The 26,885-nt window shown below is 44.3% G+C and overlaps 1 protein-coding gene across 1 annotated transcript; it reads left to right on the top strand.

Moving 5' to 3' along the window:
* The first annotated feature begins 6,607 nt into the window (after positions 1-6,607).
* Positions 6,608-19,070, top strand: eps8l2 (EPS8 signaling adaptor L2). The gene is made up of 18 exons (XM_028959140.1): positions 6,608-6,789; positions 11,346-11,410; positions 11,749-11,910; positions 12,530-12,679; positions 12,768-12,847; positions 12,937-13,046; positions 13,151-13,227; positions 13,343-13,469; positions 13,595-13,683; positions 13,828-13,902; positions 14,011-14,159; positions 14,491-14,635; positions 14,723-14,757; positions 15,123-15,228; positions 15,327-15,458; positions 15,540-15,736; positions 16,299-16,431; positions 18,554-19,070. The coding sequence occupies exons 1-18, from the start codon at positions 6,672-6,674 to the stop codon at positions 18,629-18,631; spliced, it is 2,028 nt and encodes a 675-aa protein (XP_028814973.1). The 5' UTR covers positions 6,608-6,671; the 3' UTR covers positions 18,632-19,070.
* The last annotated feature ends 7,815 nt before the right edge of the window (positions 19,071-26,885 follow it).

Raw genomic sequence — 26,885 nt, 5'->3', positions numbered from 1 at the left:
CACACACAGACACACACACACACACACACGCGCACACACACACACGCACATACACACAGACACGCACATACACACACACATACACACACACACATGCACACACGCATGCACATACACACACACACACACACACGCACATACACACAGACACGCACACACACACACACACATACACACACACACATGCACACACACACGCACATACACAAGACACGCACACATACACGCGCACACACACTGAAATGGTTTACAGCTCAAAGTCCAAGGACCGTACATAGTGCCGTATAAAACAATATAACACAAAATCCCGAGTGCTAAACGAATAGCAAAGAACCAAAACACGACCGTATGAACTCTGGACCAAGCGAGAGACATCAATCAAAACCGACATCATATTGTCTATAGAACCGGCCGGCAATGGACAGAATTTCATATTTTTTTAAAAGTGGATGTGACTGTCGTCCGGGTGTGAGTGAAGTTTTATTATGAACAACCTGATTGTTCGGCCGTATCAGGGCTCTTAATCTATAGAAACCGAGCGAGAATTGCTGCTGGATAAAAGCGTCTGCTAAGTAAAGTAAAATGGCCCCGTTGTGCGCGCGTGTTTGTACAGTAAACAGGACGCGCTGTTCGCCGCCGTTCTGGCGGTACGGTCCTTCGCCGACGAGGCCTGCCGGTGTGAATGTGTGCGTAAACGGGTTTTCGCGGCGTGCAGACACCCTCAGGTTACAGTTGAGCCTTAGATAAACAGTGGCGGCGTGACCTCTGACCCGCCCGGGTAAACGGACGCCCGTCGCCAGCAACAGCCCGGCTGACGCAGAGGCGCTTCTCCTCTGTGGCGAAGTGGACACGGCGGGACCGGCGTCCGCTGAAAGGGCCCCGCTGTTCCTCCGAGGAGGGGGTCCACGCCCACCTCGGCGTGCCGTGTTTTTTCCGGCCGTCCGGGCCGAGGGCCAGCCAGAGGGAGGCAGAAACGACTTTACCCACAATCCCTTGCTGCCATCCGGATGCCTGTGGTCAGTCATGCAAAGATCAGCTGTAACCACACACACACACACACACACACACGCACACACACACACACACACACCTGTATAAGAATCGTGCATTTTGTTACATTTTATATAAAATTGATTTTCATCTCTAACCTTTTTGTTTAAACTCACCACAACATTTAAGAACTCTGTGTACGTCACCAAGGGCAACAAGAACACACACACACACACACACACACACACACACACACACTTCTACACAAATTCTGCGGCAGTGTCAGGGTGACGAGTGACGGCGCTCCGTGCAGAGGGTGCTGAAGGTGGAACGCCATGAGGAATAAACACAAAGCAGGTCCCAGATCAGGGACCCAAAGAAGAGCCGCGAACACAGCGGAGGCCCGGCCAACATTTCCGGTCCTGAACCGCCAACTGCACGCACCGTCTGAGTGTGTGTGCGTGTGTGTGTGTGTGTGTGTGTGCTTTTTAGAATGTGAGTGTGAAAGCGCTGACAGGTGTCTGTCTTGCACGACGTTGAAGAAAGTGAACACTGGATAAACGTAAGAAAATAGACTTAATCTGTCACGCCGTAATGTAAATAACCAATCAGACCTGCTGGAACCTGTCTATTTACATCAATGCTAAAATATTAGGTGGTCATTTTATTATATTTATTTATTGTGGTCAGTGGATGAGGCCACATTTCATTATTTAATTCAAACCTTTAAAAGTATCACAAACAATAACAATATTACATTAAATAAATCAAAAAAGAATTCCCGATGCAGAAATGTCCTGGACTAAATTACACAAACAACTGACCTTCACGTCTCAAACAGCATTAGTTCAGTTCAGTTCAATTGATCTGTCCTGTTTATCTTTAATTTATCTGCCCCCCTCCTTTCTGTCCAGACTGTTTACCAGGAGCTCATAAATCTCAAAAACGCTCCATATCGCACCTCTGTTTACCTGCCTATCGGCCCTGGTCACTGTTTAATGCCCTCAGCCGTCAGTCACGACTGCCGGCACTGATTTACCCACCCCGCCACTCTACATTTGCATATTAACACTCATAAAGTGTTGACCTGTTTTCACATTTTACTATGTTGTCCTTGCGTTAACCTACTGAACAGGACCATCAGTGTGACATCTGCCTACTGTATGTTGGGGTCAAAAGTGGCCTGAGGACCATCTACGTCTCCGGCGTCCTGTTTCATTCCTGATTGAGGTGGAGACGCTGTTTGCTGCCTGGAAAAAGTCTTTTTCTCACTCTCAGAACAGGAAAGGTGCGGCCAACACTGGTTCTGGTCACTAGTACCTCGTCCTGCAGACAAGCCAACTGTGAACTTGTGAGATGGTGTAAGGTGCTCTTTGTTTTTTTTTATATTTGTGTCCATGAGATGAAATGAAGGGAGGAAAAGGAAGAAAAAATTCTATGTTTGGAATTTGGCAGAATCGTGTTATTTCATAATCCTGGGTTTCTGCAGGTTAAATGAAGCCAAAGACTTAAGGCTTTTTAAGAACTTTTAAGAGCCACTTTCATCAAAAAGACCCTTCATCATAGTCATCAACTACATTTGTCCAAGGGCCAAATTTTTTATCGGCAGACACTGTGAGGCCAAATTGTAATTCATCTTAAGAAATATATTATTATTTGATATCTTAATTCTCCTTCCAGGACTCATGTTGCCTCGTGTTGTTGCATTTTTAGACCGGAAGAAGTTAAATACGATTCCCTGTTTTTTGTCGTTCTGGTCTGTGATTGGTTGGTTTTGTGGCACATTTGGAACACAGTGCCAATAGTTGAGCGAGCGCACAGGCGAACTTGAACTAGTGACGGGCACGGCAGTTTATTTAGATGTACTGAATCTTCAGAATCGGTTCACGAAAAATATTCGACCAAACCATTCAGTGTTTGGCGGGAGGAGCCTGCGACTATTTAACTGTTGTAAACTCCAAACCAGATCCTGTTGGATTAGCTTTCGTAAGTAAGGCTGAACAGAGAGATCTGTTCATTGTATGTGGACATTATTTGTCATGTTGATTGTACATGAGGCTTTTTTGGTATGAAATGCAGTCAACCTTTTTATAAGAATACTGAACTTGAGCCTGTCTCTCCCTCTGTGGCTCCTGCCTAGTACCCGCTACAGCTAGTGAGTGTCACTCTCTTCTCATTACTGACACTCTTACGTTTAGGTTAGTTTATCTGGAAACTCAATTGGTTAAAATGACGGTGAAAAGTCGCCCTCAGAGGAAAATGATTGTAGTTCAGCCGCAACACGGGCTCAACTGAACTGAGAAGCGAACCAATCACTTAAGGAAGTGATTCGGTTCTGTACGTTTGCTTAAAAGATTCGGTCTCTGTGAATAAATCATTCACGGACGACACAACGCTAACTTTCGTGCGCAACTGTTAGGGTCAGGTTTAGGCCGTACCATGGTGACTCTTGAAGTATGCATGCATACGTATGCGCAGTCCAAATCGGGTTACCGGTCCAAATTGGGTAGCGACGAGCTCCACCCGACTGAAGTGATAGAAATTAATTTCCAGCTGTACCTGTTCCCCGACTCCGGTCCGGAACACGGCAGGATAGGGTTAACAGGCTGGAGTGAGCCTGAGCAGTTTAGTCGGTCGGTACATTTCATTATATATTATCACTTCGGTCCATCTACTCATAATCGAAATTGCGTCCATGTAATCGCACGAACTGACGTCATACTTGTGAAGCGGGAAGTGCTCAGCGGGCCGTGGCTGCGGATTACTGACGTATTGAAGGCAGAATTGCTGAATGTCCCCGTGTAGTCCCGCTTATTCCGATTTAAAAAAACAAAAATACAAAGCACATATTAGAAATTTGCCAAATTATTTAGAGGTTGCCGGTAAATAAAAGTATTGGGTCTGCAGGTCTTTAACTCTGGATTTAAGGATTACTATTAATTTTTAATGATGTTTTTGCCCTAAACCCATCAAACACACTTTGGCCTTAAAAACGGACGTTCCAAAATTTGCCCAATTCCGATTGGGCATTTGTCAGTCACGAATTGCGGAGGTATTTGGTATTGGTATTGAGGAAGATATTTCTCAGTTCTCTCAGAACAATGCAGGAACCCACGTGTCAGTAGGGCTCATCAGCGGTCTCTCTCCCTGCTGACTACAATGAGCGATCACATGACCACGCCGCTCAGAGTCCACCGCTCGGGCCGAATCGGAGAGCTTTGATTCTCCTGCCCGCTGCCTCCAGTGTGCGCACGGTCATTGTCCGCAGTGAGCGCGCCTACTGTCATGTCACCTGTCCAGGTAGCACTGGTCACTGAGGCCACTGTCACCACTGCCGTCACTGTCACGTGTCACGAATAAAGATTTTTAAAAGTTCCTATAGGCCGTGAGTGAAACGAAGAGTTGGTGTTCCAGCGCTGTGACCGACACTCAGTGTCAACCGATGCCAGTTTGGAGTGAGAACATGTTCTTGATCGGCGGTGCTATGTTAGCACACGTGTGAAGGTGTGTGTGTGTGTGTGTGTGTGTGAGAGATACTACTGAATCACAACACACTGGCCGTCCTGAACACTTTAGCGGTGACACACGATCCTTCCGATTAACACTGATGAATAATACACACTTATGCTGCCGGCTGCTCGTTCGCAGAACTAAATGGCTCATGTTCTCACCCGACACCTCGACATCTGACGGAGACGCAGAACGTAGCGCTGAGTGACGTCACACACACTCATGGAGAGTGTGCTAACAGCGTGGGCTTTAATCGGGTTCATAAAAGTTCGGAATTGGACTAGAATTGTCTATTACCTCACGCACCTTTCATTAGGGAACATCTCCACAGCACGGCTGTAAGAGCCAAAGAAGCACGAGAACCGGCTCTGCGGTGAGGAGGTGATCCAACGCTGGAATGTTCTTCAGAAAACGTGGAAGCACCACGGGTTCCACTTGGTTCTTCAACTGTGTTTGGAAGCGGTTCTCTCTGACAGGAGGCAGGAATGAAGAACAGCCTGACTGGTTCGTACCAGGTTTTTTTTTTTTTTTTATGGCCGCTTCTTGGTGCCCTCACCGCCGTGCAGGTGTATTTAGACACTGTTGCCACGGCAACGCAGGCCACGCCCGCGTGTGTGCGTGGAAACGTCCCCGGGACAGGGCAAGCGGCATATTTGTGGGGACGGGCGCCCAGGGATGACATCAGCCTCCTCTCGGCTCTTTATCGGAGGAACAGACGGGGAGGTGCCGGCTTCCTGGGTGAAGTTATTTAGGAACTCCTCTCTTGTTTACATTTCGCTTGCCGAGGCCGAGAGCGAACGAGGGAAAGTGGGCTTGGCAGAACACACAAATGGTCCCTTTATCTTTATCACATCAGGCCGTGATGAAAGGACAGAAGGGGAACCCATGAAAGGAACGTTTTAAAACGCTTTAAAAGGCTCTTTGGAGGAAAAGCAGACAGGATTGTCTCCAGCGAGGCGTTTATGGGCGCCTTTGTCCCCGGGGCCCATATCAGGGCCTAATGGGCTCTTGCCTGTAGCGAGCAGCTCGGCTCTTGATTAATTGAGGAATTGAGGAACACTCCGCAGCACCGCAGGATCTGATTACAGCGGACGGCCTTTATCTCCTGCTACCTCCTGGTCTCCTGGTTCCTCTCTTTCTGTCCGTCCACCACTTCCAAACAAATTCCGAACAGCCTCGACTGGCGCCTTCTTCCTGGTCTCGGCGGCTATTTTTACAATGTAGGTGAACAATCTTGTGTGAGTGTACAGACCTGCTCTGTGTGTGTGTGTGTGTGTGTGGACAGCTGGAGTGCAGTGAGGAGGAGGAGAGGAAATGAAACAGATGAGTGCGTAACTGAACCGGCCAATTGAAGAATAAAGTCTAGGCCTGCAGACGCTGTGTGTGTTGAATTATTGATGTGGGCTCCCAGTGTGTGTGTGTGTGTGTGTGTGTGTATGGAGACCCATATGGAGCCTCAAATGGACACTGTTCCAGTTAGGGCTTTGTTTTTAATCAGAAGTTCCCCAATTCAGTGTGTGTTAAATACTGATCTCCAACGAGGGTCATCGCTGATGAAACTGTCAAATTGTCGATTTAGACTCACAAACACTCTTCATGACGTTTATATGAAGTGCTCCTGATACATTTGATGATATTGTGTGTGTGTTTGTGTTAACAGCTCTATTCCACTTCCAGGTGGATGGTGGATGTCATAAAATATGAGTAACATGGGGCCCCCAGATCGATCACCAAAGTAAGTTTTCACCATTACACACATAAACACACACACACACACACACACACACACATTTCAATTTGAACAGAAATTCACCTTCAGAAAATTGTACTGCATGCGCTCTCTCTCTCTTTTCTCAGTCTAACACACACACACATAAACATGGAGTAAATTACTCAGTGTGTGTATGTGCGTGTGTGTGTGTGTGTCAGGGTCGTGGCTCACAGAGCACCTCTGTTAGTGAATGTTTACCTTCCCTCGTCTGAAAACAGCCCTCCTCTCTCTCTCTCACACACACACACACACACACACACACTCACCTCTCACTGTCGTGTCCATCTGTTCGGTAGCATGGTTCAGTGTTGCCTGTGTGAACGCTGTTGTGTATGTGTGTGTGCCTGAGTCGTGCTGTCAGGTGTGTGTTCTGTTCTCCGGAGCCCGTCGAACAGTGCGAATGGAGACGGTGAGGAAGATGAAGGGCCAGCAAAAGAACCGTTGCTCACCCTCCTCTTCCTCTTTTCACAGTGGCGTTGGTCGATCCAACAGCAAGATCAGCGCTAAGGCCTTGTTTGGTGAGTGTATGTGTGTATGTCTTTTGTCATCATATTTATCCATATGTACACATGTAGAATCCATCCCAGTATTTGTTCTCGTCTTTGTGTGTGTGTGTGCAGTGTGTGTATGGATGGGTTAATGGACGAATAATATACGAGGCTCTGATGTTCTTCTTTTCCGTCGCTGTGCGTTCTATCAATAGGAAACGGGCACGTTGTTATAGGGATTTGGATGTGTGACGTGTCTGTAAAAATGAGCGTAAAAGTTGCACAACACTGTAAGGTTCTAAGGTTCCGTTGTTGGCTGCCATAGCAGCAGTGCGGAATCTGCTGTAATCTGTTGTTTGCAAAGCAAATGAGAGGGAGAGGAAATCCAGACTCCCACTACTGTGATTATCACACATACACACATACACACACACACACACACACACAGACTTACACGTGTACCTGTTAGACGCACACACAACAGAACACACAGATGGGTCTCTGCATGATAACAGTACATGACTGTAGGATGCTGATTAGAAAGGAAGTGAAGGTGTGTGTGTGTGTGTGTGTGTGTGTGGATGTTTGTTTTCCTTGTAACTTGTTCTTAGCGGTATTGGTTTCCATGAATCAGAGATTCCATGGCTTGCACACACAGAGCGTCCAGTAAGCAGAAGGACTGTGTGTGTGTGTGAGTGTGTGTGTGTGTGTGTGGGGTGTGGATGGTGCTGAACAGGTGAATGAAAGGACCATTGAAAGACAGAAATGGAGCTCAGTTTTAATACTCGTTTCAGGTGTGTTAGAAAATGTGCACATGCACTACACACACACACACACACACACACACACACACAGAAGACCATGCATGCAAGTATATTGTTATTGTTCCTTAGTATTGACTGGGGTCACGACCCCACCGACACAGTTATCTACAGAAGAAGACAAATGCAACAGAGTCCGAAAGCAGGGCCTGAGTTCCATGGCGGATGACGGGGTTTTGGGGAACAGGTCAGTCTGTTCTGTTTGTGACAGATGGCCACTCTTGTCGTATGCTCCAGCGGGTGCACAAGGACAATATGTTCACCTGTAGAAAGAGAAAGAGAGAGAGAGAGAGAGAGAGAGAGAGAGAGAGAGAGAGAGAGTGTGCTACCCTCCGCTCCCCTCCCTTCTGAAATCATCGTTTCCATGCAAATCCAGTTCCATGCTGGGGAGTTATCACTCCATCAGGGAGAGACAGAGAGCCGCGTCCGCAGCACAGAGACCCCATTGACCCAGTTATTTCAGGTGCAGCAGGGACTTTCCTTACAGGTACGACCGAAGAGACGCCATCACACGCACACAAAACGCCATTTATTAGCAGTGGCATTTTTATTGCTGGTTGAGGTGTTTTTGATTACATTGAGGATCATTGCCGTTTGTGTGTAAGTGTGTGTGAGTGAATCCTGTTTTGTGTAATGCGAGTGCCCTTACTGATTCATGGTCCATCTTGTGTTGAGGAGCAACGTGTGAGAAGTGTGAACCTGCTGGTGTAAAGTACTGTGTTGCTGACGGTGCTGTAGAAGATGTGGAGAGAGTTTACTAATGTCAGTAAAGAAATTAAAGCCATGGTAACCTGCATGAGGGTGTGGTCCTGAGACATCTATAGCAGAGATCACTTTTGTGATGTCCACTGTTGTTTTGTTGAATGAAAATGAGACTAAATGTGGATTACAAATCAAAAAATGTTACTAAAATGTCTCTTAATTTTCGATGAAAATGTGCCATTTTCTGGTGGTATTTGGCATGCACTCTTATCCAGGGCAACTTACAACATACTTTCAGGTAGCCATAAGTGAAGTAGTCCATTATTGTTCACTCCAAAATACTATGAATATGATCATTTTATTCAATGTATTTAAAGTGAGAGTGAATTCATTGTCATTGTGATACACAGCACAGCACATGGTGACACAACGAAATGTGTCCTCTGTATTTAACCATCACCCTTGGTGAGCAGTGGGCAGCCATGACGCCCGGGGAGCAGTGTGTGGGGACGGTGCTTTGCTCAGGGGCACCTAATCAGGATTCAAACCGGCAACCTTCTGATTACTTAACATGACAATATTTTCGTTTTGTGGCAGGTTCTAAAATGCAGACAGACGTTTGGATCTAAAAAGGTGTAAATAACAAAGAATTAAATAAAGAATAAGAGAACTAATTATAAGATGATAATCAGCACATAACAAAAAAAAAAATGCATTAAAGAACTTCCTGTCTGCTCAGGCGAAGTTTAAACGTCCGTCCCGGACAGATTTCACCATTTTAAATGGTCGTCTTTAAAAAGTACCTGTCACGCCCGACAAGTTAGTCTACGTATTCTCTAAAGAGGAAGGTCTTAAGCTGCCATTTTAAAATTCTCAGCCACTGTGCTGTTCTGACCTCGAGGGGAAGTTCATTCCACCACCTGGGGGCCAAGACGCTAGAGTCTAATGACGAGATTTTATTTTCAATATTTCTCCCGTCCAGCTGCACGGATGACATGACTTCACCGTTATAGGTGGGCAGCCCGGTTATGAAGGACCAAGGACGGTGGCGCCCGAGGGTGTTGTGTTGTGTTGGGTGGCGCCCGAGGTCACCGACATATTTCAGAGCATTTCAGAGAAGGATTTTTTTTACTGAACTGGATCTGATGAAATCTTTCACTCTGTGATTAAGACTGAGCAGCTTTCTTGCAGTGAGTGTATTTGTGTGTGTGTGTGTGTGTGTGTGTGTGTGTGTGCGCCCGAGTTGGTCAGTGGTCAACTGCTCCTGATTGGTGGAAAAACTGTTACAAGCAGGACAGGGGGGCGGATGAGTTTAAATGTCAGGCATAAAAAAAGCATGCCACAGCTCAGCTTTCTCTCTCTCACACACACACACACACACACACACACCCTCCACGATGTGTGTGATATCGAGTTCCATGCTTCACAGTTTACCTTAAAGTGTAAACAGAGACAATTTTGTTCAGAGCTGAGACTGCACATCCGAGACTGTTTATTCACTGCGCCTGGATTGAGCGGGCGGCAGGGCGGGGCAATGGGCGGAGCTTCAGTCACTAAAATCCCACTAATTACACCAGAACGGATTGTATGCCGAGGCTTCGGAGGATGCCGCCAAGCGAGGCAGAAGAAATGAGCGCGGTTTTGTAACGGAGAGCAGATGGTGAAAAGAGAAAGCGGCCTGGAGTTCAAAGGGCTTAATTATCTGGTCATTAACACCTCAGACACTCTGCACACACAGAACCCGGTGTCGCGGATCCTCATAACAGCCCCCTGATAACGCCTGCGGTGCGTATGACGAAGGGACTCAAGATGCTGCATTTGCGGCTGATCTGAGATCAGCGTCCCGCTAAAGGAAGCAGAGGCAGTTTGGTTCTTTAGAGCTGCAATAAATGACCCGTGTGATAGCCTATCAGGGCGCACGGCCTGCGTTGTGTAACCGCTGACCTGTAACCCTCGGAGCAGAGTGTGAGCTGAGTATTACACAGAGTCGCGTTTGCTCGCTGGGACTGGAGGTGTCATGTCTGTGCGCGAGTGAGTGATATGCCGCAGCGTTTATGTTGCACACACACACACACACACAAGAGAACATAATTTCGCTGTGTGATAGAACCGTTCCGTCTTGCCCTCCAACGCGGCTCTCAGGTCTGTTTCTTGGTAATGTGGAATTGTGTATCACGCTCTTGATGTCATTTTATAGTCTGTGTCTATGTGTCTGTGCTCAATGTGTTCAGTGCTATTGTGTGTTTAGTGTTATAATAAATGAAAGTGTATATACCTTTCTGAAACAGTTACTGCATGCAGGCGTGTGTGTACACCCTGTAAATATGGTCATGGTTATTTTTACTTTACTTTACTTTACTTTGCAGACGCTTTTATCCAAAGCAACTTACGGGAGGAAGACACCAGCAATTCTCGTTCGGTTTCTATAGATTTCGAGTTTACAAAAACTAAGAGCCCTGATAAGGCTCAACTTGTCAGAAAAAGAACATGCTCGGAAGTGCTAGACGAATTTTTTTTTTTTTTTTTTTTATGTAAGTATGTACGTGTTAGATTCGTCTGAAATACTTTTTGAACAAGTGGGTTTTCACCTGCTTCTTAAAGGTGGTGGTAGTCTCGGCTAGTCGAATGGAGCAGGACAAGTTGTCCCACCAGCCAGGGACAACAAAGGACAACAGAGTTGATTGGGATCGGAGACCCCGTGAAGAGGGGATTTTCAGTCTCGTTTTTGTATGTTTAATGTTCTTGTAATGTTGAAATGTTGGAAAATGTTGGTGTGTGTGTGTGTGTTAGGGCTGGTTGACAGAAGTAACGCACGCAGTACCAAGGGCAGAGATTGTCATGGTTCTCTATGTTAATAAACGGTTTATTACCTCTCTATTGTTGTCTTCGGTTTCAGAAATATTGTGATAAGAACTGATAAAAAAAATCGAGTATTGTACGAGTATATTGTGATCAATTGTTTTGCGTGTATTCTTCTAGCATTTGGTGCCACTTGCACATACACATGTGTGTTTTTATATTATTCATATTGACTGAGCATTAAGTTTCCTGTCTCCCCAACAGAGCAGAGGAAGAAGTACTCCAACTCCAACGTCATCATGCAGGAGACGTCGCAGTACCATGTCGAGGTGAAGACCACGCCCCTTTGCCTTATCTCCCCTCCTTTCACCTCTTTACTTTCTCCCTCTTCACCTCTGATTGGCAGACAGGAGAGCACAGGTTAATGTTTGATTGACTGCTGCTTTACCTGCTGCTGAGCTCACACAGACCTAAAACCTTCTCTAAAGTGTGTGTCCTTTCTAAATCTATCTGTTCCTGAAATGGTTTCCATGGTTTTAGGACAATATTGAGCACAGTGCCCGTTCAGTCACCAAACTGGGCTACCATCTGCCTTTGCGAACCCATGTGTCCCTTAAAGCTCAAACTTTTAAAACGTTTTTTAATGTCATCTACCCAATCCCACCAGCACTTGTCCACGTTTGTAATGGACAAGTCCGAGTCCATTGCCACCGTGGAGGACGCCATCAAGAAGCTGATTCTGCTGGACTCTAAAGACAAGATTTGGACGCAGGAGATGCTGCTGCAGGTCAGCGACAAGGTCATCAAGCTGCTGGATTGTGACACCAAGGTGAGGACCATATGTGTGTGTGAGAGTGTGCACCTATGTGCATGTTAGCAGTATTGATTTTGATTGATTAGTTAATAATTGTCTTTCAGTTTATTGCTTAAGTGTTAGAACACCCTGACCTCTGACCTCTGATAAGCCTCAGAGAAGAATGAGGTTCAAGCCAACACAGCAGAACAAAATCCTTATTAAAAAAATAGGTGGTTGTCTCATTATTCTGCTGTTTCATACGGGGTGACCATAACCCCCCTCCTGATCTAGTCTAGTAACACCAGTTACATGAACACACACTCCAACAATACTTACACCCCAACAGCATCAAAAATACACACACTGCGACATGTCAGCACAGAAAAAACACGCACACACACCCATATCCCGTATCATACACAAACCCAACCCCACTCACGTCACGTGGCCCCGTCAGAGCCCGAAACCTAAAACCCTCATAAATCCGGAATGCTTTTGCGAGGAAGAGTCTGCAAATATTGCCCGGTCAAAGATGTGCCATGCTGATAGGTTTAAGGGTGTGCATACGTATGCAACACGTTTGTTGGTATTTCCATTGCACCTCACATTATTTATTATATTGCGTATTATAAGCGGCCTCTTTGTGTCTCAGGAGGAGCTGGAGAACTTTCCTCTCTCCACGGTTCATGTGTGTGAGACGGTGCTGAATAAAACTCGATACCCTTCTGTGCTTCTGCTCGTCTGCCAGGACAATGAGCAGCACAAACCGGACATACATTTCTTCCACTGCGACGAGGTGGAGGTGGGACACACACACACTCACACATATACACATACATTAATATAGAACCTATGGGGCAGTAAGACGGTTGTCTGTTTTTCTGCCGTAGGCTGAGATGGTTCATGCTGACATTGACAGCGCATTGGGAGACAGCAAACATGGCAAGAAGATGAGACCACAAACACTGAAGTGAGCCTCAACACACACACACACACACACACACACACACACTCACACCTACGCACACACACACACACCTTACCTCTGCCTCCCCTTAGGGTGAATCAGGAGAAAATGAAACGTCAGAGGGAAACCATAATCCCGCCCACCAGTCCAACAGGCCCCGCCCCCGGAAACAAAGGCCGCGTAGCAGCCATGGACATGAGAGGTGAGAACGAGATCCTACAGACTCTCTGAGAGTCTGCATGAGCAACTAAGCATCACCTGTGTGTGTGGTTGTGTGTGTGTGTGTGTGTGTATATTGTGTGTTAGATGAAGACAGGCGTGGTTCTGCTCTGCAGGATTCAGAGTCCCGCGAAAATCTGGCCAAGCGCATAGAAAAGGATGTGGTGAGGCATTACACACACTCACACAAACACACAACACTTATACTGCACGTCATATAAAAATAATCCTGCCCACTAGATGGTTCATTTTATAAATATGTGTAAATATGTTTTGCAGCAAATCCTGAACTGTGCTCTGGATGACATTGAGATTTTTGTAGCCCGGCTGCAAAAAGCTGCAGAAGCATTCACTCAGCTCAACCAGCGCAACAAGAGCAGAAAGAACAAGAAGAGAGGACCTGCAGGTACACACACACCCACACACACACACACGCAACACACACACATTGAATGGATACTGGGCTAAATCTTGAGTGGTGTTTTTATTTGGAAAGTATTCAGTCAGTGACTTTACTCGACTTGTTCCCAGAGGGCATGTTGACCCTGCGAGCGAAGCCGCCGTCCGAGGCAGAGTTCATCGACAGCCTGCAAAAACTCAAACTCGCCCTCAACCTGCTGGTGAGGAATGAGGCAGCAGCTCAACGCTGTTTGCTGACGAACATTTTTTTGATCCGGATGATCAGGTTGGATGATCTGGTTCTGGTGGTGGAGTTCGGCGGTTCAGCCTCTTGCTGGTTCGTAACTCTCTGCTGCCCCCTGCAGGCCAAACTGAAGAAGCACATCCAAAACCCCAGCGCTTCAGAACTCGTCCACTTTCTGTTTGGCCCACTGGACCTGGTGAGAACTCACAAAAGAGCACAAAGGAGTCTAAATATACATCTTTATGTGTGTGTACATGCATTTGTCAAATGCAAACAGCAAGAAAGCTTGTGGTGGGTCCTACAGGTCCTGCAGAGTTGCGGTAGTCCAGATCTGGTTCGATCTGTCATCTCTCCTCACCTGTCACGTGACACCGTGGAATTCCTGAGGGGCCACCTGACTCCAAAAGAGATGACCACCTTTGAGCTGCTGGGAGATGGATGGACCCGTCCCAGGTTGAGATCACTCATGAAACACACACTGCTCCCCGGGCGCCTGTCATGGCTGCCCACTGCTCACTCAGGGTGACGGTTAAATACAGAGGACACATTTTGTTGTGCTGCAGTGTACCACAAAGACAAAAAAACAAAAAAAAGTCACTAAAAAATAATGGGTTTATAGGTGTAATGGCTGCCGGTTCTCATCACCCAAAACATCAAACAAACAAGGCTGCAGACCTCACAGCGCTGAGAACCACACAGGACCCTGGTTTTTAATACGTTACATTCAACCAGTACACTGAATGCTGGGATACGTGGAAGACGCTGTGGTTCATGTTCCCGTTAGATCTGACTGGCCAAGGGAGCTGTGCGCACCTCTATATGTTCCTAAGTTCCGAAATGGATGGATTCCGCCCGTGGAGCTCTTCCAGACGTCGCCGTGGGAGACCGATGGTGTCGTGGTCCCGATGTCCCCCAGGAAGTCAGACGAGGTGAGTTGAGAAGCACGACGTTCCTTGTCAGCCACAATCGCAGCTCTGTGCACTGACGCCCCACTGACTGACTGTTCTGTGTTTCAGTTCTTCGGTTCGCAGTCCTCGCTGTCTTCAAACGGGTAAGATGCGCCAGATAACAAAAAAGACTACGTTTCGCCAGCCAATCACAACGGAGTATGTAGCCAGTCTGTAGAACGATGGATTTTAAACAGTTGCATTCACATTTACAGCATTTATGAGACGTCCTTATCCAGAGCGACTTACCATCAGTAGTTACAGGGACAGTCCCTTGGAGACACTCATGGTTAAGTGTCTCGCTCATGGACACAATGTGACTGTGATTTTGTGGTCTTCTGGTTCATTGGCAAGTTACACTATTAATGGAGAGTTTGCATGCTTTTATGAAACCAGGACCATGTCTTCAGGTTACTACAGTTATTCATTTAAAGTATAATTCACGCGATGTGTGTCTGTTCACTCCCAGGTCGTTTGGTAGCTCGCCCGCTCCCCGCAAGTACGCTAAGATCCGGTACCACTTTGTCGCGCATAACGCCAACGAGCTGTCAGTGCTGCAGGACGAGATCCTGGAGGTATGAGGAGGACGACTCCGATCATCATTCCCGATAATAGCACTCGATACTCGTCTGAGTACATGCGTGTTTGTGTGTGTGTGTGTGTGTGTGTCTAGGTGCTAGAGGATGATAAGGACTGGTGGAAGCTGAGGAACCGTTGTGGCCAGGTGGGTCACGTTCCCTATAACATACTGGATGTGGTCAAACTGGAGGAGCCACCGGGACACCCAGAGTCCACCTACAGCAAGGTACCACACACACACACACACACACCCACATTTATCTGAACACATGCACGGTTCTTCAGGTTCTAGTCGTTCCCCTCTCAGCCAGCGGCGCAGCAGTACAAATCCCAGCAGATGGATCAGGTGACCGACGAGCTCCTGCAGGTCATCACCAATAAGCCGCAGGCCACGCCCCGGAACTTCCGCGTGGAGCATCGCTCCAACACGTCCATCCCGCTGAACTTCGACTCTCAGCCTGCGCAGGTGTCCGCCTGGCTGAGCGCCAAGGGCTTCTCCAAACCGTGAGTCCTGAACGAGTGACATGTAGAAAATGCCAGAAAGCTTCACAAAAAATGTAAAATGCTTTTTTGGCTTTTCTATCAGCCTTGATGCAGAATTACAGACACTTTTTATCCCGTCCCGCAATGAGATTAGATTTCCCCACAGACACCGTTTTGCTGTCTGTAGTTTTAGATAATAAGAAGGAGAGAGGCGGGACGAGGAGGAGAGCGGCCTGTCGAAGTGAGCAGACATTTGCAGAAATTATACCATCAACACCATTCACCAACCACAAGGTTTGGCGTAGACAGGAAGTCGTGTCCAGAATAAAAATTTACCAGAAGAAAAGAAAATTCCAGATCCGACCGTCTGAGCTGCTGCTCTCTGAGTGGTGAAGCAGAACGGCCAAAACACTCTTTACACCTGTCGCCATTTCTAGCCACCACAGGACCACAGACAGACTAGGGGAACTCGTATTAATAATCTCACAAAGTGAAGTTTTCTGGTCAGGAGTCCTTTAAAATAAACGTGACCTCCTTTATTCCTCCTTTCTAAAAAATTATCTCTGTGTATGTGTGTCACCAGCACTGTGGATTGTCTGGGAATCCTAACTGGAGCTCAGCTCTTCTCTCTGAATAAAGAGGAGCTGAAAGCTGTGTGTGGTGATGAGGGATCACGAGTCTACAGCCAAATCACTGTACAGAAGGTCCAGCTTGAGGTATTCTCACATGCAAAACACCACATATTATATATTATGTATTGTATATACATTACTGGCCAAAAGTTTGGACACACCTTCTCATTCAATGTGTTTTCTTTATTTTCATGAACATTTACGTTGGTAGATTCTCTGAAGGTATCAAAACTATGAATGAACACATGTGGAGTAATGTACTTAACAAAAAAGGTGAAATACCTGAAAACATGTTTTATATTCTAGTTTCTTTGCTCTGGTTACTGCTTTGCACACTCTTGGCTTTCTCTCAATGAGCTTCAAGAGGTCGTCACCTGAAATGCTTCTCCAACAGTCTTGAAGGAGTTCCCAGAGGTGTTTAGCACTTGTTGGTCCAGCTCACCCCAAACCATCTGGATTGGGTTCAGGTCCGGTGACTGTGGAGTCCAGGTCTCCACTTTTTGTTAAGTACATAACTCCACATGTGTTCATTCATAGTTTTGATGCCTTCAGTGAGAATCTACCAAAGAAAATGGTCATGAAAATGAAGAAAACACATTGAATGAGAAGGTGTCCAAACTTTTGGCTTGTACTGTATATAGGTTTTTATTTATGTGTAGTTCTTCAACTCTGGTCTATTTGGTCTGGGGAAAAATAAAGAAAATCCAACATTTCTGTGATTTATTTCTCCACTGGAGAAACGATGTGGCTGTGATGATTGATTTAAAAAAAAAGAACTTTCTTCCGTCAAAGAGCAAGACGTCTCTTCAAATTATTAATAAAATAATTATACTAGTTATGCTTTCAGGATAAAGTTGTAAAAATGTTGGAAATCGGGGAAGTAATGGCTGGTTTGTATCAACCTCATTTTAATCTTTTTATTCCTCCATTTTTTATGTAATTCGGTTTTATCTTAAATGCGTGATATAGTCAACAAAAAACATTACTCATAAGCTGCGGAGAACGAGGCACCGGTCACATCAGCTTTAACTACAGGAACTGCATTTTAATGTTTTATTCCTGTTAGCAAATAAAACATTTGCAGTTTTGGTGCTATTTGTGTTGCATTCATATTCCCAAGAATTGAAATCACTCGCTTGGTCACTTTCCATAACCAGTAAGTCAGGACTCAGGAGCCACTGCTCAACAATGGTGATGGTTAAAAGCAGAGGACACATTTCGGTGTGTCACTGTGTGCTGTGCTGCAGTGTTTCACAATGACAATTACTTCACTTTCACTTATTGGAGACCATCCTGGGACACTGGGCTAGGCCGGGACACATCCAATTACAAGACGTGCGCACACACACACACACACACACACACACCATCAGGGTTGGGGAGTAATGTGTTACATGTAACGACATTATGTAATAAAATTTAACATACAAATACATTTGTATTTACGTACAAATAAAATGTCATTTCGTGACGTTACTGTCATGATCCAGTCCGGCAGGCGCTACTCCAGGTCCGGAGTTTGATGTTAGTCTTGTGTTATTATGTTTCCTGATTGTGTTCACCTGTGTATGATAGTGATGTTTCCCTTGTCCTGTCCATGTCTTAAACCCCTGATTCGTGATGTTGTGCGTATGCGTCCTTCTTCCTCGCTGTATCCTGCCACCGAAAGCCATCATTAAAAAGGTTAAATCAGTGGCACCCAACCTATCGTGGAGTGATGTTCCATCGATCGCAAAGTGCATCACAAGCATCCGTTTTATAGCGTGCAACTAATCGTGTACTGTAAACTTTTAACACGCAAACATATCAGACAAAAATAATTTATTCCATCACATTCAAAGTTTGTGTGTGTTATATGCAATGTGAGGCTTTAGATGATGGCCGATGACATTGACATGTGAGTGTTTCTCTCCACTTGAAGTGAAAGAAAAGTGAAAGTAAAGTGATTGACATTTTAATACACAGCAGCACAGCACACGGTGCCACAAAGAAATGTGTCCTCTGCTTTTAACCATCACCCTTGGTGATGGTTACTTAAGTTCCTCTTTTTGAACCTGGAGTCCATAAATTGTATTAGTCAAAATAGAACCCTTATAAAAAAAGAATCACTTTGCATTTACATACTTACGTTTATGGCATTTGGCAGACGCCCTTATCCAGAGCGACTCTTGTGTTCTAATTCCTCTGATGTTCTCTCCCCTGACAGAAGAGTTGCGGCGACTCCGAGCTGCAGGAGATCATGAAGAGACAACAGGAGAAGATCAACTCCTCCAAACAAGACTAACATCACTGCATACTTCCTTCAGAATGACCCCTCTGACCCTTACCTCTCCCCATCCCGCAGCATTTTATCAATCCACCCGCTATATGTGTTTTTTAATTATGTATTTATGCCTACCCTTTTTTAAAATATATTACAGTACATGTACACCATGCATTAATTTTCTACACTAATTGTCCTGCTTAGAGCTGAATATTAGCTTCATCGCTGTGTGTAAGTGGGTAGTGTGTGTGTGTGTGTGTATGTGTGTGTACAGCGTACACAGGCCTCTCTCAGTTTAATGCTTTAGTAAGAATTGAAAAGGAAATTCAGCCAGTGCTGACCTGTAAAATATCTTTTGAATGTATATACAGTTCTGATTCCTGTATCACAGTGCATGTCTGGAGGACGGGCTGGCTCTGGTAACAGCAGACGCCCAATAAATACTTCAGCTGGACATTTTTGGGTGACTGAAGTTTACATTTATTTATTCTTCTGGGGTTCAGGGGTCTCTCTAAGTCTATACTCTAAAAAGGGCAAATAGGTCAGAACAAAGTCAGAATCAGAAAAATCACCTCTCAAATCCGCCATGACGTCCACACGGCACAACAGACAGTTGCTGTTGATCCTGATGCTCAAAATTTAATTGAAGTTGGTTCCATAGTATGGCAAGCCATCCGGACCAATGAACGGCACTTTGATGGCATAATGTTGCAAGTAAAACCCGTGAAAAAAACGTTTTTCATGCCGTTAACCGCATAGTGGTAAAATGCTGTAAACAGACCCATTCTCAAACAGACCCAGCAGAGAATGCACTTCCTGAGGCAACTGTGGAAGTCCGGTATTCCACAGGAGCTGCTGATCCAGCTCAACACTGTAGTCATTGAGTCTGTCCTGTGCTCCTCCATCATGCAGTGGCGCAGCCTACTGGTTAAGGAAGCAGCCCCGTAATCAGAAGGTTCAAATCCCGGTCCGCCGCACTGTCTCCACACACTACTCCCCGGGCAGTTGTATCACCGTGTTCTGTGCTGTGTATCACAATGACTTCACTTTCACTTTCTGGTTTGGAGAAGCCACCAAACAACACAGGAAGAGACTGCAACAGACTGTACAGACAGCAGAAAATATCATTGTGTCCCCTTGCCCTCCATCCACGGCTTGTTCCTCTCCAGAGCCAGGAAAAGGCAGGGAAGATCATCAAGGAATGGATGATCTAGATTATCTAGAAGCCTTCAGACCAGGACCAGCCGACTCAGGAAGTTTCTTTACCGTCCTAAACAGCTTCTCTCAGCGGTAGTAGTCCATTCTGACCCAATTATTCAGTGTGAAAGTAGACCTACCAAAGGAATTAACAGCTTGATGATTGTCGTGTCTAACACTTGAGCATGGTGACTGATAAACAAACTGAATACTACTTTTAAAGGGGCTATGTTCTCCATTCTTGATAGTGGAAATAGAGAAAAATGTAATTATTGAGGGCCACATTGCTTCTCCTGCCAAAATCTGAATTAAATCTTGATTATTCTCTCCTGAAACCACTTGCAGTCACGGAGGAAAAAAGCATGAGCTTGCAAAAGGAAATTGGTGTTCATCATAAATAAAATTTCACAAGCAACACACTAGCCTAGTTTTTATGTATAGCATAAAAGTAAAAATAATATATGCAGCGTTATCTTCATTTTACATGTCAAAAAGAACATGTCCAGTGGAGATAACTTGAAACATGAACGAAAGTTAACAAAAAGGGCACATAAAGCTAACAAGCTAACACAGGCTAACAACAAAGGGGTCTATCAACAAGACACACGAATGAGATCCCCAACGGAGCTCCTTGCAGATCTCCGTGGACCCTGGGGACCTCCCAAAAGATTAACGGCATAGCAGACCCTGGGGACCTCCCGAACACCATCCGAAGTCTCTTTATATAGGTGGAGGTGACCAATAGGCAGATGGTAGGTGGAGCTGGTAGGCTTCAAACTCCTCCCACGAAGTCAACCTAAAACAGACAGGACACAAAAACACAGCCAGCTACACAGAACACATGGGAGTGTACGTCCAGGGACGTAACAGTAATAAAATCGCTTTTTGGGGAATTGCGCAGAAACCGTAAATCCCACCGCCAAGCCATATGTCAAACCGTGCAGAACGAATAGCGCACGACCTGCCATAAAAATGTCAGCGTAAATTCTAAAAAATATGTTTTTTTCACACTCTGGTGCCAGATTGTGCGCGTCCCGTAGTCCCCAACAAAGCAACCAATATGTCATGTTTTTTTGTGCGTTTTACGGTCTTATCGTGGCAGCTTTGAATGCAACACATTTTTCTCTTTTTCTATTTTCCCAGTTTTCCTTGTTTTTCAAGGTTATCCCAACCCCCGTTGGCGGCACCAACTCGTCCGATAAATCGGATCGTAGGGTCACTAGCTTGAACGGGAACCCTCAGGGAGCCAAACGCGTATTCCCAGCACAATAGTAAATTCATTAGCAAAAACAATTCATTCCCAGTTAGGATATACTCTATTTATCTTGGTTTGTTCTAGGGATGCTCATTTTGATTAATTTTCCCAACCAACAACCAACAGTAAAGCTGTTTGTTACCCGAACATTAACCTTTTAACTGATCATATTCGAATATTGTCACGGCCGACATACCACCTCTAGCCCACCAGAGGGAGCAAGATCAGCCGGGAGACAGCGACCTGAAAGCGGAAGTGAGCGGAAATGGCGCACTTTCATGTCTGCAAGTGCACCCCCGAACTCGCACGTTGACAAATATTAAATTAGAATTGAATGAAACTAGCACTGAGGAGTGTTGGATTACATTTTTTTTCAGTTTTATTTTAACATGGGCGAACAGCAGCACAAAGAACGTATCAAGAACAGAATCTGGATTCACACATCGTCAAATTTTCACACACCTATGATTTTAAGCTTTTGTTATATTTGCAATACATTGCTGAAGTTCACATTTATCATACAAATATTTAGAAGAATGCTTTTGAGATTTGTGATATTTATGTAGTATAAACCCTAATATGACATCATAGACAGATTGAATATAAAACGTAATACAGAAAATGAGGCGTTGGGTGGAATCCTTATCAATCCAACTCATCGTACGGACATGTCTTTTTCTGACGCCACCTTTGTTTCTTCAAAAAAATGTTCTTTTTAGAACAAAATTCATCATCTTGTTCTTCCATGAAAAACACATCCCGTAATCGGCAGTTGGCGTTAATCTAGAGCCGTAAAAGCTCCTTAAAATTTGTCCCAAACAATGACAGTGTGGCTTTTGCCATGTCGGCCTGGAAGCACTGCCAACCGTACTGATTATCCAACTAAATTTGTTAGACGTGGATTTTGCCCTCAATCTCATCTGTGTTGCTCCACACGAACCTCCTGTGTACATTTTTGTCGTCGAGCACGTGGCACTCAAAGCTGAAATCCTTCTTGCCTAATTTAACAATCAGAACTACAACTGATTTACTACATCCCATTGTGTTTAGTGGGTTTTCAGGGAACCTGATGTACGTTGAGTTATTTGGGGAACCTTCAATTAGTGTCACACGACAACACATTTGATGGTCCATGACTTTCCTAATTTATCCCTGGCCATTATGTTTATACCACAAACTTTATTCATTATCAATTTAAATATTAGTTTTGAATGAAGACATAATTTAAAAAAATGTCTGTTTTGCCTTTAAATAGATGCCTATACTCAAGAACCTTACATAAAGAGTTTCAGCTATGTAAGACAACAATATATATATATATATATTAGAGCTGGGCATAGATTAATTTTCTTAATCTAGATTAATCGCACTGTAATCTTGGAATTAATCTAGATTAATCTAGATTAAAATGGCTCATTTGAATTCTGCCGAAGGCATTCAGAATACATGTATGCTACCCAAATAATGACTAAAAGTAAGTCTTTGAGAACGGGTTTCTCAAGCCAGGTGGCGCATTAGACCAGGGGCTCTTCTCCTGTTTCCAAAATGCATCACAAACTGCTTGAGAAAGCTGTTCTACTATGATAATTGGTGATGAAAATAAATTATGCTCAATAAGATGTACTTGTGTTTACCAACTGTTTATTCAGTTAAATAGCTGCATCCATGTTACTACGTCACGTTTGATGTGGTAATTTCACAGTTCGAAGACTCGTTCTCGCCCCCTACAGTGCAATTCGGCTAGGTATACATCCGCGCTAAAATATCAAGGAGAAAGTCATCATAGTGTAGCGGTTCTTCTTCTGCGTTGTGTAACTTTTTGATTTCGTTTCTTGGACCACAAATGATGAGCTGACACCCAAGAGAATTTATGTGCAAACTGTATTCTGTACAAAAAGCAAGGTCACACCATGGGTCCACACACACAACTCACGCCATGGGTCCAAGAGAACTGAACATTAACATAAAGCATTCACAATTTACAATTCTGCATTCCTGTACAAAAAGCAAGGTCGCGTCAGAACTTCGCGTCACACATCACGTCTTATTGCACCTCTCACTACAATATACAGTATTAAAAGAACATAAAAAAATATTAACAAACTAACACACATGCAAAATATTCGTAATATGTACATAAATTAAAATGAAAGAAATAACTATTTGCACACAAACCCCACGCACCTCTCACAGCTCACGCCATGTGTCCAAGAGACCTGAACCGGGTCTCAAAAACAAAATAAAAGTCTTTAGGAAATAAAAAACTAAAAGACGGTAACGCCGATAACGGCCCACCACTAATATATATATAATTCTTTGTATTTTTTTCTCTTTATTATTTTATCTGTGCAAGAAGCTTTTTAAACTTGATTCAATGGGACTCAAAGCTGTAGAGTCGGTCCCAAGTGTAAGCAGAGCTGAACACAAGGAGTCGGAAGCCATGTGAGAGACAGTGTGAGAGACATTCACTGGGTCCTCTGGTATTGTGTCCTGAGGACACAAGTCTACAGAAGATGCTGTTTAAAAAAGAAGTTCATCCTATAGGTCTAATGCACAGAGGTTAAGGTACTGTTAAAGGCCAATTTTTTTTTTTACTTTTATATCGGTTTTAGTGTCCCCTAATGTCCTGATTTGAATCTGATTGAACATCTCTGTAGAGATTTTAAAATAGTGCATCGGCAAAGTTTTGAGCAAAGGCTGATAATAATTATGTACATGTGATTTCTCAGCTTGTTTTATTTTTATTTTAAACTTTTTCCACCTTGTCATTATGAGGTGTGTACAATTCTGAGGGAAAACTGCATTTAATCCATTTAAAAAAGACTCGCGCAATGTTAATTCTTTCCGTGTGCACTGGCTGTTTTCTGGCTGCAGGCTGTAAAAGTTTATGATGTTGTGCCCCTTAATATACGCTTACTATGCCAGCCCTAGCAAAGGGACCAATGCTTTTAAAAGATGTACAGGCGCAGGCTTTAGTAAAATCTAAAAAAATTACAATCTTAATAAAATTCTCTAATGTAGTTTGGTTGGTAATTAATCAAGTGGGTCACTACCTTAATATTGGAGAAGGAACAATAAACAAACAGAATCAAAAGAAGATGAAATAATAAGAGACCAAACCGCTGAGACATTGGGGCAGAGGCCTATTAAACCAAGGCACCCTCCTTCCTTGTCTGGCCTGTGTCATCGAGCAGCCTGTACTCAATGCGGTAATACTCACTATCATAACCGAGCACCAAAATGATCCCTTGCGTAATTATATTAGCATTCAACCACTGCGCACCCACACGTATGCGTATATGCACTTCGATTCAATACCCTGCAGCAACTCTCACAATACAAAAACAAAAAAGTGGTAGGGACAAAAGAGCTTCACGACATGTCCCACTGCAAGATTTTCAAGTGTTAACACACAAAACAAATCCCAGTGTGATCTCCCTCAAGAGATTAGGATACCAATTCATTAAGGACGAAGATAGGGAGCTAGAGGATGAACAATAAAAACTGAAAAATCAACCCACCCCAGAGCAATCTCACATTCACTCTAGCATTATCTATCTTACACTACAGAACAGAGGCTAGAGGAAATAAATGATATATAAACTGGAAATCAAAGAGAAACCAGAGATAAATGAAAAGGTAGGGCAGCACCACATTCACGCTATAATAGGGCCATATTAATAGCACATGCCAGAGTTAAGCTAACAGCGTACCAATCCAAGCATGACCCACAGGTACAATCAGGCTACAGACACTCGGCAGTGAAAAACATCAGTTATGTCAATGTGTAACGTTCTCCGTGCAGCAGTCAAGTGGTCGTTGTTTGTGTCTGGATTGGCCACAGGTGATGAGTCCGGGTGCTGTCAATCCTGACATAATTCAAACAAAAGATGACCGACTTACTCTGTGCTTGTAGTGATGCTCGGAGCATCGCTATTTCATTTCAGGTCAATGACATTTTTGGAAGATTTTGTTACAAGTAGCATTAATAACTAATAACTATTAAGAATTGAGGCTGAATTTGGGAGATTTTGAGCATTACATGGATGCAGAGACATCGCAATGTGTTTTGTTTATGACGGAACGCATTGTGCCCCTTTCATACTAAATAATGCATTTATAAAACACCTATCAAAAAAACACTGCAGTTAAAACCAACATTGGAAGGTGTGTATCCTGTGCTGCAGTCCCATCAGCTAGAGGATTTATTTATTTATTTTTATCAGGGAGGAGAAAGAAATGAGGAGAAAGAAGATCAGACATGAAACTCGCTGGTAGAACAGAAGACATTTGCGAATGGCCACAATAACACAAGGCCTGTTATTTACTACACTTACATTAATGAGATTCCTCACAATTAAATCAGTTTATCATGTTAAACACAGGAAACTATATTGCTGACTTCTGTATCTTCAACACAAGGATATTTTTGTCAAAGAAAGCTTTATCGTCGATTTTTCCGTCGGAGTACATCACGGCCCGTATCGGGCGGATGCCATTAACCTGGAACTTTTCTATCTTCTTAATTTTTGTCCCATACGCGTTGAAGTTGATCTCTTCCAAGTTGATTTCGATTGTCCTCCCGCCCTTGGCCACATTCCTGTACACGTGATGCACCTGTAATTTGCTCTTCACTGCACCTGCTACGTTGCTCACATTAAAATGCCTTTTCACTTTTTCGTCGTCTTCCAGCGAGTACTCAATGCTGTAATACTCACTAGCATAATTGAGCAACAAAATAATCTCCGGGTAATTATAAAACTGTTCCTTCAAAATATCTTTTCCATCTTATTCTTCGCTAAACAGCATTTTTCTTGTTATGCACACAGATGAATATGTTTTACTTTAAATAAATGTGAGTTTAAATAAATAGTTCTTCAACAATAACATCACCAAGAATGGCCTTTCCTCAAGAACTATTGAAGTGGCAAAAATGGTGACTTCGGCTCCTCGCTACATATGCGCACAGAAAGAGTCCGCGTTTTCATTCTCGAATCGCTTTTATATCACGGCAAATAAACATATTTCAGTACACTTTCAAACTTTTTTGTAATATCTTCTTCCTTTGTCTTCTCCCGTTATGGGTTGATTATCAGCTTTGCACCTTTGAAGAGTCCTGCAGTTCCTGCTTTGCTGCGTTGGTCCACCTTTTCACAGTTTTGACCGCAGATTTGGCACGTTTTAGATGTTGCCTGTAAACTGGAATACGACAGACCAGGCAGTGATCAGAATGTCCCAATGCTGCCCAAGAAACAGGACGAAAGGCATTTTTGTGTAACAGTGGTCCAGTGTGAGGCTGCCATCCGTGGCGCCATCTTGAAACCATATCAGATGGTGTCTGATGGAATCACATGTTGGTCATGTGACTGTAACTATAATAATATAGCGTATTTGTCATGGCGGAAGGGCGTGGAACGCCTGACCTGGAACAATGGGTGCAGGCCACGCCCCCCCGTGATTCCCTGTAGCCCTCTGCTATATAGGAGGTTCTACACCAGTGTTCTGGGTTCTAGCATTGTATGGAGGACCGAAAGAGTGAAGGGATATGCCGTTTACGTGGTCTGCCCCGTTTGAGAGTGTGCCGTTTTCCTTCCACATTGTCAGGATTGGCTCCAGGTGAGGTTGCCAGCTGGGGTCAATCCAGACAACTGTTAAAAGTCTGTGACTCCGCCCCTTCTGCCACATTTTAGTGAACTCTGCTTTGTGAACTTGACCTGGCAACTTTTCTTTGTAGTTTTGAGTTCTGGCAATCGGCACATGTCTGCGGGCTAGTTTATATTGATCCCCTTTATTATTTACGGCCATCGAGCCTGGTTTTGTTTT

This window comes from Denticeps clupeoides, chromosome 17 (assembly GCF_900700375.1).
Source record: "Denticeps clupeoides chromosome 17, fDenClu1.1, whole genome shotgun sequence".
Classification (NCBI taxonomy): Eukaryota; Metazoa; Chordata; class Actinopteri; order Clupeiformes; family Denticipitidae; genus Denticeps; species Denticeps clupeoides.
Note: the sequence above shows the minus strand (reverse complement) of the source record. Positions and strands in the feature narration are given on the sequence as shown.

What these genes read in the sequence shown, in the direction of transcription:
- eps8l2 (XM_028959140.1), top strand. Translation starts at nt 6,672, where the DNA reads ATGGAGACGGTGAGGAAGATGAAGGGCCAGCAAAAGAACCGTTGCTCA. An exon ending in CGTCGCAGTACCATGTCGAG is followed by an intron (nt 11,411 to 11,748) that starts GTGAAGACCACG and finishes CAATCCCACCAG; the next exon opens with CACTTGTCCACGTTTGTAAT. An exon ending in TGCAGGACGAGATCCTGGAG is followed by an intron (nt 15,229 to 15,326) that starts GTATGAGGAGGA and finishes GTGTGTGTCTAG; the next exon opens with GTGCTAGAGGATGATAAGGA.